General features: G+C 39.4%; 1 protein-coding gene across 1 annotated transcript; it reads right to left on the minus strand.

Annotated features, from left to right (window-relative positions):
- Positions 2,428 to 4,306, minus strand: LOC110265107. The gene is made up of 3 exons (XM_021107882.1): positions 4,125 to 4,306; positions 2,615 to 3,073; positions 2,428 to 2,526 (listed from the first exon to the last, which is right to left on the minus strand). The coding sequence occupies exons 1-3, from the start codon at positions 4,304 to 4,306 to the stop codon at positions 2,496 to 2,498; spliced, it is 672 nt and encodes a 223-aa protein (XP_020963541.1). The 3' UTR covers positions 2,428 to 2,495.

Below are 13,623 nucleotides of genomic sequence, written 5' to 3' on the forward strand. Positions count from 1 at the left end.
TAGTTGAGAATATTACCTACCTATGGCATCAATAGTCCAGTAATGCTTTGATTCACGTCCACGTTTATGTTTAGGTTTGGGTGGATTCTCATAAATAGTTGGAGCAACTGATAATGGCTCAGAAGAATTTGAAGCTGCCGACTTGTCTCGGGAGGAACTTGCAACTGCTGCCGACTTGTCCCGGGAGGAATTTGAAGCTGCTGACTTGTCCCGAAAGGAATTTAAAACTTCCGACTTGTCTCGGGAGAAATTTGCAGCTGTTGTCGACTTGTCTCGGGAGGAATTTGCAGCTACTGTCGACTTGTCTCGGGAGAAATTTACAACTGCTGTCGACTTGTGTCGAGAGAAATTTGCAGCTGCTGCCGATGTGTCTCGGGAGGAATTCGCAGTTGCTGCAAACTTGACTTGTGATGCATTTGAAGCTGCCGACTTGTCTCAGGATGAATTTGCAGCTGCCATTGACTTGCCTTATGAAGAATTTACGGCTGTTGTTGCTTTAAGTAGATTTTTGTACCTCTTTTGCTTTGGCATATCTGCATAATAGATCAAATCAATAATTAATAAATATAGAATTAATGACAATTTGAAGACCTGGTTTTATACACTTTGATTCTGAAAGAAACTGAATTATAAACAAATTTTAGTTATAATGACAATTTTATTAATGTCACTTGCATTAATACATAAACTGATATAATTAACTAGGCAATTAACTAGTATATATCAGCAGGCGCTACTATATGAGTTATAACTAAATGTGAATTATATAAAATGTGAATTATAACTAAATGAAAATTTAAATATAAATTTCATACCATAAATTAATTTAACCTACTAACTATTCTGACATGTGTTCGTCTTCTCCAATGTCATCATCTAGTAGTTCATCATCTACTTCATCTCTTAACAATGATAGATTATCACCATTTTCAAATAAAGAATCCAAGTTTTGCTCTAACCATGGCTCATTCTTGCATGCTTCATCATCTTCATTTCCCCCATATTATATGAGTCTCTTGGCTTCAAATGCACGACAACACTCCAATCTTTATTCACTTCATCATTGACAAAATACACCATTCGAGCTTGTGAGGCTTCAACATATGGATCATCCTCCTCTCGATCACCACTGTACTTGTGAAAAATTAACAGAAGTAAAACCCCAACTATCATTTCTACAGCCTCATTCTCTAGTGGTGTCAGCCCATTTGCATTTGAATAAAGTAACCCGAAATCGGCCATTGTAGTTTAGTTCTATAATATCTTCTAATTTGCCATAATATGACAAATCATCATTCCTAAGATTAGCATCACTAGAGCTAGCAACACAAGGAGTTGAAGACATTAAGAAAACACCACTATTCTGGGTCTTTAATCCATTGTCTCGATTGGTAGTTCGAAAGGAAAACCCATTAATACTAAATGTAGAAAACCTCTTGGCATATCGTGATGGACCCCTTGCTAAGTATCTCAAATCCTCATGCACAATATTAATAATGTTTGGGTTCATAAGCTATTATGATAGAACAACATATTAGTTATTATATCGACAAATACTAGCTCAATATTAACAAAAAATTATCATTTTTCTATTTACCTGTGCAGGAAACCAAGTAACAAAATCTTTATTGACTCTTTTTTCTATCTCTACATTTGAAGGCCTTCTACCCTTAGATCATCTTCGTACAAAATCTTTGAAGTCACTGTCAGATATGGAAGTTTAATTCTAAAAGAAATGTGCACAGTTAAGAGTTGACGTGACTAAAAGACTTAGAGAAACCCTTCCTTAAAGCATGAATTTTAACAAAGTTAAGAAAGTGCATATGAAAGGATCAATTGAGAAAGAAGATAAAGAAGAGTCGAGAGAAGAGTACCTGGGTGGAGCCATGAAAATTGAGAAGCTAGTTTCTGCTTTCCTGAGAAACTAAAATTAAGAGTACATGCGGTTGTGAAGAAGTTGAGGATAGAAGCCAGAAGAAGAAAACACAAAAAACCTAAAAATATCATAAATAATGAAATTAATTTCATATATAGTTTATGAAAACACACAGAACCCAAAGATAGATACTATAGTCACTTCAGAATATGATAAATATACATCCCTGTATCTCAGAGTAACTACTAACTATACAAAATCCAATTTAATATAGTATAGGAAAATTAGAACTAAAAGATCATTTAAGTAAAACTGGATGCCAAAAGTTCATATTTAAGCGAGGAAAAGCTACGGCAACTACACCAACACCATCATCTAGTTAACTTGCAACAGCACACTCTTAACTCCTTACATCACCAACCAAGCACCTAACAAATTAACTAGCTAACTGTAATTACTTTAATTAATTCCTAACAGCCGACTGAGTCAGTTATAGAGTTGCAAGGGAAAAAAAGAGAAGAAAATTTACCACAGAAAATAAAACAATTGCTCAAAATTCAACAATGTAGCAAAGATCGTGAACATGCAGCAGAAAACATTAGAAATTTCTCGTGCATTATTACCGCATCCAACAGTCAAGGCCAAACAACCTGAAAAAGAATTAAGTATTTAATGAAATTTCCACCTCAAGTGCTTAATTATTGAACAAATTAATCCCTAATTTAAAAACCCTAATACATGTAATGGAGGAAGGGGAGGCGATGGCAATGTTGTGACAAGAGAGGATCTGAGAAGCAACGGTGAGAAGGACCAGTCGACGGTGACAACAAGCTCGGCGGCGTGAAGGAGCAGTTGGCTATGGTGTTTTGAGATCTGAGATTTGAAAGAAGACTATGGGAAACAACTTTGAGATCTGAAATCTGAGGTGTGTGCGGCTTAGAATCGTCGATTACGTTGAAAAGGAAGTGGCGGTGGAGGTCGAAAGCAGCGGTAGCTAGCAGAGGATGAGACGAGCGAGGGAGATCAGAGAGCAAGCCTTCATCGATCGTGTATCGTGTATGAGAGAGCGGCAGTAAGTAAAGGAGGGGATTGTAAGTTTTGATTTTATATATATGTGATAATGGCGGTTCAAAACCGCCATAATCACCATAACTACCACCAAATATAAATCTAATTATAGCAGCAACAAAAAATGCCCTAATGTCCGGATATTACGGCGGTTCTTTAAAACCGCCTTAATATCAATGCCATTTTAAACTTTTTTTTTGTAATGGCATCCACTGAAAGAATAAAATTTCTCAAATAAATACTAGACTAATGACTAAGGATTACATAAGAAGGGTAAAACAGTCTTTTAGTGCTAAAATCCACATCTGGGGCCCACTTGGTGAGTGTTTGGGCTGAGCTTGATTGATATCCACGTGTTAGGAGGCCTCTAAGGTGTTAAATGCTGGCTAGGGGGTCCTTTTTAGGCGTTTGGACGCTGGTCTCTTCTCCCTTGGGCGTTGGATGCCAGAATAGGGCTGGAAGCTGGCGTTGAACGCCAGTTTTAGGCCTTCAATTCTGAAGAAAAGTATAGACTATTATACATTGTTGGAAAACTATAGATGTTAGCTTTCCATAGCTGTTGAGAATGCTCATTTGGATTTCTGTACCTCCAAAAAAGCTCTTTCGAGTGCAAGGAGGTTAGATCCTGACAGCATCTACATTGCTTTCTCTGCCTCTGAATCAGATTTTAGCTCCAGCTCCTCAATTTCAGCCAGAAAATACCTGAAATTTCATAAAAACACACAAACTTAAAGTAGAATCCGAAGATGTGAATTTTGCACTAAAACTTAAACAAACATACTAAAAATTGTATGAAAATGATGCCAAAAGGCGTATAAAATATCCACTCATCACAACACCAAACTTAAAATGTTGCTTATCCCCAAGCAACTAAAAACAAAGTAGGATAAAAAGAAGGAGTAAATTAACATTTCTACGCACGAAAGTTGAAGATACTGACATATTTACCCATAAAAAAGAAATTACCAAATGTACCCATGAAACATAAACTTTTGCTAACAAATCTATCCAAATTCAAAAAAATATTTGAAATTCCAAATTACCCTCTAATATAACCCATCTCTAACTTCTACTCTTACTCCACACCACCACTTTTCGAATCCCAGACCCTACCACCACCGAAACTCTTCCTCACCACCACCCTAAACCCTAACTACTACCAGCACTCAAGTACAAATACAGGACAAGTACAAACTTCAACCATGTATTATTGTAACTCCATTGAAGGGGTAGCAGATGTGACAGCCATAGGATACAAGTCCTAATCCATTTCCAACCAACCAAACCTTTGCTCGGCAGTGACAGCGACGGACTCTTGCTCTCCTTCCTCGTTATGGTTCTTCCTCCCTCACTGAACAGCATCGTCGCCCTCTCCTCCTTCTCTGATCTCTTGCACGCTCTCTTCCTTCCAGACCAGCGGCAACGTCAGTGACAGACTCAATCAATGGCGGTGACAGATGCGACGGAGCCAGCAGCAGCAAAGCGGGATGATGCGATAGCGGCGGCGAGTCCTCACGTTGCTAGTGTGGTCTCCCTCCCCCTCCTCTTCTCTTCTTCTTCCTCAGATGGGGGTGTGTGTGTAATGTCTCTGTGTGTGAGTTTTGGAGGGACAGGGGGTGGTGGCTGGGTGAAGAGGGTTAGGGTTAGATACTCTTCCATTTAGGGTGGCTGGGGTGAAGGAGATGGTGGTGGGATTTGAAATTAGAAGGGACAAGGAATGGTGGCTGGGTGAAGAGGGTTAGGGTTAGAAACTCTTCCATTTAGGGTGGTTGGGTGAAGGGGTGGTGGTGGGATTTGAGATTAGAAAAGTGGTGGTAAAGATTAGGGTAATTTAGGGATTTTAGGTAGTTTTTTAGTGTTTGGATAATTTTGTTGTGCGGAACCCATATTTTATGGGTACAAATGGTAATTTCCTTTTTTTTATGGGTAGATATGTCAGCGTTTTTAACTTTCATGGATAGAAATGGTAGTTTACTCTAAAAAGAAGAGTAAGACACAATAAATCTCAGAGTTTTCAATGAAGCTCAGTTTCAATTAGATGAGCGGGACTTAGTAGCTTTTTGCTTCTGAATAGTTTTGGCATCTCACTATCCATTGAAACTCAAAAGTCTTGGCATCCTTAAGAACTTAGAATCCAGATGATATTATTGACTTTCCTAGTTCAGTTATTTTTTATTCTTGAACACAGCTTTTTAGAGTCTTAGCCATGGCCCTAAGCACTTTGTTTTCCAGTATTACTTCCGGATACATAAATGCCACAGACACTTAACTGGGGAACCCTTTCGGATTGTGATTCAGCTTTGCTAGAATCCCAAGATAGAGGTGTCCAGAATTCTTAAGCACACTCTTTTTGCTTTGGATCACGACTTTAACTGCTCAATCTCAAGCTTTTTTTACTTGACACCTTCACACCACAAGCATATAGTTAGCGAAAGTGTCCATTTGGAGTGCTTAGGCCAAGATTTTACTTCTTTTAGGCCCTCCTAACCATTGATGCTCAAAGCCTTGGATCCTTTTACCCTTGCCTTTTGGTTTAAAGGGTTATTGGCTTTTTGCTCTTGCCTTTTGGTTTAAAGAACTATTGGCTTTTTCTGCTTTTTATTTCTCTTTTATGTTTTTTTTCGCAAGCATATATATCTTTTTTTTTTTGCATCTTGCTTTTTTGCTGCTTTTTCTTGCTTCAAGAATCATTTTTTGGATTTTTCAGATTACAAATAATACTTCTCCTTTTTCATCATTCTTTCAAGAGAAAACATTCTTAATTTCAATTTCAAATATGCATTGTTCATTCATACATTCAGAAAACAAAAGCAATATCACCACATCAAGATAATTGAACTATTCTTAAGATAAACTCGAAATTCATGTATCTCTCAATTCTTTTCAAATAAAATTTTCTTTTAAGTGAGGTGAGAGATATATGGAACATTTTATGACTTTAAGACATAGATAGGAATGATCATGCAATAAGAACGAGAGAACAGACAATAAAACATAACAGAAAAAGGAAAAATAACATAAGAAAAGGGGATTAAGAGAACGAATCCACCTTAATGATGGCGGCTACTATTCCTCCTTGAGGATTCAATGTAGTGCTTGATCTCTTCAATGTCACGCCCTTGTCTATGTTGTTCTTCACTCATAGCTCTTTGGTCTTTTTTTATTTCATTGAGGATGATGGAATGCTCTTGATGCTCCAACCTCAATTGCTCCACATTAGTGTTTAATTTCCCAAGAGAAATATGCAATAGGTCCCAATAGCCTTAAGGAGGAAATTGCATCCCTTGAGGTACCCCACGTATTTCTTGCTGAAGCGGTTGCACAGGCTCATGTGCATGCTCTCTAGTTTGCTCCATCCTCTTCTTAGTGATGGGCTTGTCCTCCTCAATGAAGATGTCTCCCTCTATGACAATTCCAACTGAATTGCATAGGTGACATATGAGGTGAGGGAAAGCTAACCTTGCTTTGGTGGAAGGCTTTTCAGCTATCTTGTATAATTCTTCAGGTATCACCTCATGTACTTCCACCTCGCTCCCAATCATGATGCAATGGATCATGATGGCTTTGTCAATGGTCACTTCTAAACAATTGCTAGTAGGGATGATAGAGTGTTGGATGAATTCCAACTATCCTCTAGCTAAGGGCTTGAGGTCAAGCCTTCTTAGTTGAATGGGCTTGCCTTGGGAATCCCTTTTCCACTGTGCTCCTTCTACACAGATGTCTGAGAGCACTTGATCCAATCTCTGACCAAAGTTGACTCTTCTAGTGTAAGGATGTGGGTCTCTTTGCATCAAAGGCAAGTTGAACGCCAACTTGACACTTTCCGGACTAAAGTCCAAGATTCTCCCTCAGACCATGGTGCTTCAATTCTTGGGATTTGGGTTCACACTAATGTAATGGTTTTTCCTGACCCATGCATTAGCATAGAACTCTTGCACCATTAAGATCCCAACCTCTATGATGGGATTTGTTCGGACTTCCCAACCTCTTCTCCGGATCTCTCTTCGGATTTCCAGATACTCATTCTTCTTAAGCCTAAAAGGGACCTCAGGGATCACCTTCTTTTCAGCCACTACTTCATAGAAGTGGTCTTGGTGGGCTTTGGTGATGAATTTCTCCATCTCGCAAGATTCGGAGGTGGCGGCTACAACCTTTCCTTTCCTCTTTCTAGAGGGTTCTCCAACCTTAGGTTCCATAAGTGGTTAAAGCAAAAAGTAATGCTTTTCCCATACCAAACTTAAAAGCTTTGCTCATCCTCGAGCAAAAATAAATAAAAGAGAACAATGGAGTAGAAGAAGGAGGGCGAAAGCAATTCGGCCAAGGGGGCTTTGATGTGTATGAAAGGTGTGTGTATGAAGGGTTAGAATGAGGGGTATTTATAGTAGTAGGCTAGGTTAGGGTTCGGTCATGGGTAGGGTAAATGGGAGAGAAATTTGATTTTAAAGTGGGTGGGGGTTGGTGGGAGTTATGATCGTTTATGGAAGTGATATAGATGTAATTGGGCTAGGGTTTATAGGGAAGAGTGTATGGAGAAGAGTGAAAGTAAGAGGTAAGTGGGGTAGGTAAAGATACTGTGGGACCCATTAGTCTTGAGAGGCTAGGGAATTCAGATTCCCTGCCCTTCTTTATGGGCGTTGAACGCCCAACACTATGCTCTTGGCTGGCGTTCAACGCCAGCTATGCTGCCAATTGGGGCGTTGAATGCCCAGGCTATGCCTCTGTCTGGCGTTCAACGCCAGCAAGACACTCTATCCAGAGTGTTTTGTTTTCATTGCTGAATATAAGAACCGTGACTAATTAACCGTTTAATTAAATAATTATATTGCCCAAAATAGGATCCAAAAATTTAGAATGAGAATTGGATAATTTAAATAAGATTTTTGGACTCAGTAGATTTTTCTGAGTCAGAAAATGTATTTTCTACGAAAAACCGAGTAAAACCACGAACCCGCAGCCGAACCGGTCAAACCGATTTAAGTCTGTTCGGTACTGTGAGAGAATAATTAAAAACAATATAAAACCTTAGAAAAATATTAGAAATAGAAAACCGGGCATTAATTGTAAAGGTTTGGCCCAAAATTGGGCCAAACGGACCAAAAACGCTAACGGGTTAGACTGAGCCCAAGCCCAACATATATATACTCTCATTAAAGGCTATTCCTGCCACACTCCACTTCGTAATAATATAAACACAGCAGTTGGTAGGGTTAGAGAAGAGAGGAAGAACACTATTAACCTCATCACTCTTGTGCTCCGATTCGTGTGTCATCGGTGGCTACGCGAAGCTCTTGCCAAGCCCATTAATTCTATTCCACTTGTGTAGGTAAGATTTCTAATCTTCTCTTCCTTCCTGCTGCCCTAAGAATTTCGAGTTTGGTGAGTGTTGGTCTTGAGTAAAATTTGTGTTTTGGTTGTTTAGTTGCTAATCATTAGGAAATGTTGGGTTCTATCCCAAATTTCAATGAATGAGGTAAGGTTTCTCAAGAACCCTTGTAAATTGATTAATTTTGAGTGTTAGGTCTTGATTTATATGAAATGTATGATGTTAGTTTGAATATTGGAGCTTGCTGGAATTGCTTTGGACATTTGGGAGCCTTTGGAATTGAGTTGGTGGCTTGTTGGTGAATTGAAGTTTGTTGAAGTTCAATTTTGGGTTTTTGGCATATTGGGAATCGGCCAAGGTATGCTTTTGGTTTTCTCTATATAATATATAATATTTCTGGACACTTAGGCTAGTGACTCATAGGATAGGTTTGGATTGATATCATTGTAAATTTGGTTGGTTAATGATGTATGATGAATTGATGTTGTTGATGTTGTTAAATAATGTTGTTGATGTATGATATATGATGAATTTGGATGAGTAATATTGTTGATGTTGTCAAATAATGTTGATTATTGATAATGAGAATAAATGAGGTTGATGATGAAGATTGATAGTGATATAACGTTGTTGATGAGTTTGTTGGACGAGAAGGGGTTTAGTGTGAAATTATGGATAATTGGGAGTTGAGAATTATATGATATGAGTAATGGATTGTGATACAAATGGTAAAAATCTGATGTGGGATGGAGTTGATATGGTTTGGTTTGGTTTTGGTTGGGAAATTAGAAAATTGAGAACCTTGTGAAATTTTGGTAAAAATAAATTTTTGGTGAACTTTGACGGATCATAACTTGAGCCTCAGTTTTCAAAGTTTATTGAAATTTGCTTTAAATTAAAGCTCATTGAAAAATCTTTAAATGGATATAAATTTTGTAGGAAATAGATTTTTGTAGAGAAAGTTATGATCATTCAAAGTTTAGTGTCAAAATCTGAATTCTATGAATGCTGCAGAATTTGTGATTTCTGGTTTGTGTGCGCACGCACGGCCTTGTGCGCACGCACACCCCTGTGAGTTTTTGAACCTGTGCGCATGCACAGCCTTGTGCGTACACACACATAGGGGAAGGCTTGCTGTTAAGAGCGCTAGCATGACCCGTGCGCACACACAACCAACAAGGTTTTGCAAGCTGTGCGCACGCACAGCCCTGTGCCCATGCACACGTTGGAAGGTGCATTCTGTTGAGGGCATTCACACGCCTTGTGCGAGCGAACAGAATTGGAAAATTTTACACTTGTGCGTACACACACCTCTATGCGTACGCACACATTTTGAAAATCCTCTTGGGCGTGCGCAAGCACACCCCTGTGCGTACGCACATGCACTGTTTTTCAACTAAAATCTTATTTTTAATTGTTTTGCCTTTCCAACAAGCTTGTAAACTTCTGTGACACTTATTTAAGACTTTTTGGCATGTTTTTAGATGTTAAAACACAGAGAAGGTCTTGGGGGAATTATTTAGGTATTACCTTGAAAAGTTAGAGAATAAAGGCTTAGGTTTCTGGTGTATTGAGGATGTGTTTGGTTGAGAGAGAAGGAATAGTAGTGAATTTGGTGATTACTGGCAATGAATTGAGAAACTGAAGAACTAATGAGTTTGGAATGGGGATTATGAATTGACAGTGGTTGAGATGAGTCGAGGACTCGAAGTTGCAATGATGAGTCATTGATATACTGAAATAATGAATTTTTGAAAAAACCACTGCTGTAACATTTTAAATTGAGATTGTTGAGACGCTATGCGCCTGGCAGGGATGATGGTTGGATCCCGCCTGTCGAGGAAGCAACGGCGGCGTAAGGGCGGTGGTTCATCCCGCTTGCGTTGAGATATGAGGTCCGTGGCAAGAGTATCCCGCTCGCATCCCTTCGGATCACTAGAGTGTGCAGGCACAAAATCCTGGACGGTGTTCCAGGCACCATATCTTGGGGGTTCCCATTATGATTCTGAAGGGCGACATCTCCATGGAGATGTGTCGGGTTGGAAGGTGAACCGACAACGTGATATCATAGCCAGTAGGACAGGCATTCATCATGTGCATATTCCATCTATTTGTATGCTCTGCTGACTTGAAATTGCTTGCCTAATTGTATAAAATGCCTAATTGACTATTTGAATGACTTGTCATATATGCCTATACTTGTGTTTTACTTGCATTAATATTAATTGTGTTTTCTACTGGGATTGAGGAGGTTTGGAAGGCGGTGGCAATGGGATCACATAGAGGATAGGTTGGTGAAGGTTGCGGGACAGCAGAGAACTGTTAGATTAGAAAATCCACTAAGTTAGATTACCTCTTTATTATGTTAAGGTTTAATTTATGCTTTAATGTTTTAGTTATGCTTTAAGATAAATCTTGTGATGGATATGAAGTTCTAGGATTGCCTCTGGCGTCCCGGAGTCTTATATCTTACATCACTGGGCACTGTTACCATACTGAGAACCTTCGGTTCTCATACCATATTCTGTTGTTATTTTTCAGATGCAGGTCGCAACCAACTTCAGTGAGTTTTTTTTATGGTGACAGAGCGGAGGATCCTGGATATGTTTTGGGAGTCTTTTTGCTCATTTTGTATTAATCTCTCACTTTCGTATCCACTTTTGCCTAGAGGCTTACTTTGAGAGAGAAACTTGTATAAGATATTTTTAACTTTCAGAATTCTGTATTTTCTGTATATAGCTAGCCGGCTTAAACTCCGCGAGCCGTGGCTAGATCTTTATACTATTATACTCTGATATTTTGTTATATTATATCTATTTCTTTTGCATTAAGTTGTAGCTTCGTGTGTATGTTTTGCGCTTTTCAAATCCTGTTGTTGAGCTGTATTCTTCATCGGGCTTCTAGAATATATTACTTCTTTCTATATAATATGTATAAGCTTTAGAATTGTCGTAACCTTTGATTAACCTTTGCTTTACGATGCAAGGTAAGGCTTAGGGTAATTAGGGTGTTACACTCAACCTTTCTGTCTCTGTTATGACTGCTTCACATGATCATGAACCTAAAGAAATAACTAAAGAAAAACAAACTTAAGAAATTAGAGGAAATAGAAATAACTAAATAAGGTTAGGTTGCCTCCCAACAAGCGCTTCTTTAACGTCACTAGCTTGACGGTTAGCTCCTTACGGACAATGATATGGGCTCAAAATTTCGCCTCTTACAGTGAACTTTCTTCCTGTCTTCTCATGGATGAGCTCTACATGCTCTAGAGATAAGACACGATTCACTGTATGTGCTTGGTATCCAAAATTGTTACTCAGGTTGTGAATTGTTATTTGAAATTGATTCCCTGGCAATGGCACCAAAAACGGATGCACAAAACCATGGTCTTAACATATCTTCACAACTTCGTATAACTAACCAGCAAGTGCACTGGGTCGTCCAAGTAATAAACCTTACGTGAGTAAGGGTCGATCCCACAGAGATTGTTGGTATGAAGCAAGCTATGGTCACCTTGTAAATCTCAGTCAGGTGGATGTAAAATAGTTATGGAGTTTTCGAAATTAATACTAAAATAAGGATAGAAATACTTATGTAAATCATTGGTGAGAATTTCAGATAAGTATATTGAGATGCTTTCATTCCTCTGAACCTCTGCTTTCCTGCTGTCTTCATCCAATCAGTCTTACTCCTTTCTATGGCTGGCTTTATGCAAGGGCATCACCGTTGTCAGTGGCTACATCCCCTCCTCTTGTGAAAATGGTCCAAGATGCCCTGTCACGGCACGGCTAATCATCTGAGGTTCCGATACTCATTAAATCTAATGCAGAACGGAAGTGGTTGTCAGGCACGCGTTCATAGGGAATGATGATGATTGTCACGTTCATCACATTCAGGTTGAGGTGCGAATGAATATCTTAGAAGCGAAATAAGATGAATTGAATAAAAAATAGTAGTACTTTGCATTAATCTTTGAGGAACAGTAGAGCTCCACACCTTAATCTATGGAGTGTAGAAACTCTACCGTTTGAAAATACATAAGAGATAATGGACTTCATTGGTCTCGACCCCAGAGGGGAACCGGAGTAACCAAAAGCTGATCAAAAGATGTCTAATACAATAGTAAAATGTCCTATTTATAATAAACTAGCTACTAGGGTTTACAGAAGTAAGTAATTGATGCATAAATCCACTTCCGGGGCCCACTTGGTGTGTGCTTGGGCTGAGCTTGAAGTCTACACGTGGAGAGGTCATTCTTGGAGTTGAACGCCAGCTTTTGTGCCATTTTGGGCGTTGAACTCCACTTTGCAACTTGTTTCTGGCGTTGGACGCCAGAATTGGGTAGAGATCTGGCGTTGAACGCCAGTTTGCGTCGTCTAAACTTGGGCAAAGTATGAACTATTATATATTTCTGGAAAGCCCTGGATGTCTACTTTCCAACGCAATTGGAAGCGTGCCATTTTGAGTTCTGTAGCTCCAGAAAATNNNCTCAAGTCCCTCAATTTCAGCCAGAAAATACCTGAAATCACAGAAAAACACACAAACTCATAGTAAAGTCCAGAAATGTGAATTTAATATAAAAATTAATGAAAACATCCCTAAAAGTAGCCAGATTCTACTGAAAACATACTAAAAATAATGCCAAAAAGCGTATAAATTATCCGCTCATCACAACACCAAACTTAAATTGTTGAGTAACATAGATGGCAAATAAGATGAGGAAAAGCTAGCCTTGCCCCAGGAGAGGGCTTTTCGGCTACTTTGTAGAATTCAAGGGAGATGACTTCATGAACTTCTACTTCCTCTCCAATCATGATGCTATGGATCATGATGGCCCGATCCACAGTAACTTCAGATCGGTTGCTAGTGGGGATGATGGAGCGTTGGATGAACTCCAACCATCCTCTAGCTACAGGCTTGAGGTCCAATCTTCTTAGTTGAACCGGCTTGCCTTTGGAGTCAATCTTCCATTGAGCTCCTTCTACACATATGAGTGAGTGGAGGTAGGTGGAGATCCTGTGGGGTCCACAGATCCTGAGATGATCCTGTGGGTCCACAGATCCAGAGGTGTTCAAGGATTTACAACCTTGCACCAAATTAGGCATGTAAAATGCCATTGCACACAACTCTGGGCGTTCAGCGCCAGGTTGGTGCCCATTTTAGGCGTTCAACGCCCATTTGTTGCCCATTTCTGGCGTTGAAAGCCAGAACCATGCTTGTTCTGGGCGTTCAGCGCCAGCTCTTCTCCAGGGTGCAATTCTGGCGTTCAGCGCCCAGATGCTGCCCATTTTGGGCATTCAGCGCCCAGATACTGCCCATTTTGGGCGTTCAGCGCCAGAACCATGCTCTGTTCTGG

This window comes from Arachis ipaensis, chromosome B07, assembly GCF_000816755.2.
Source record: "Arachis ipaensis cultivar K30076 chromosome B07, Araip1.1, whole genome shotgun sequence".
NCBI lineage: Eukaryota > Viridiplantae > Streptophyta > Magnoliopsida > Fabales > Fabaceae > Arachis > Arachis ipaensis.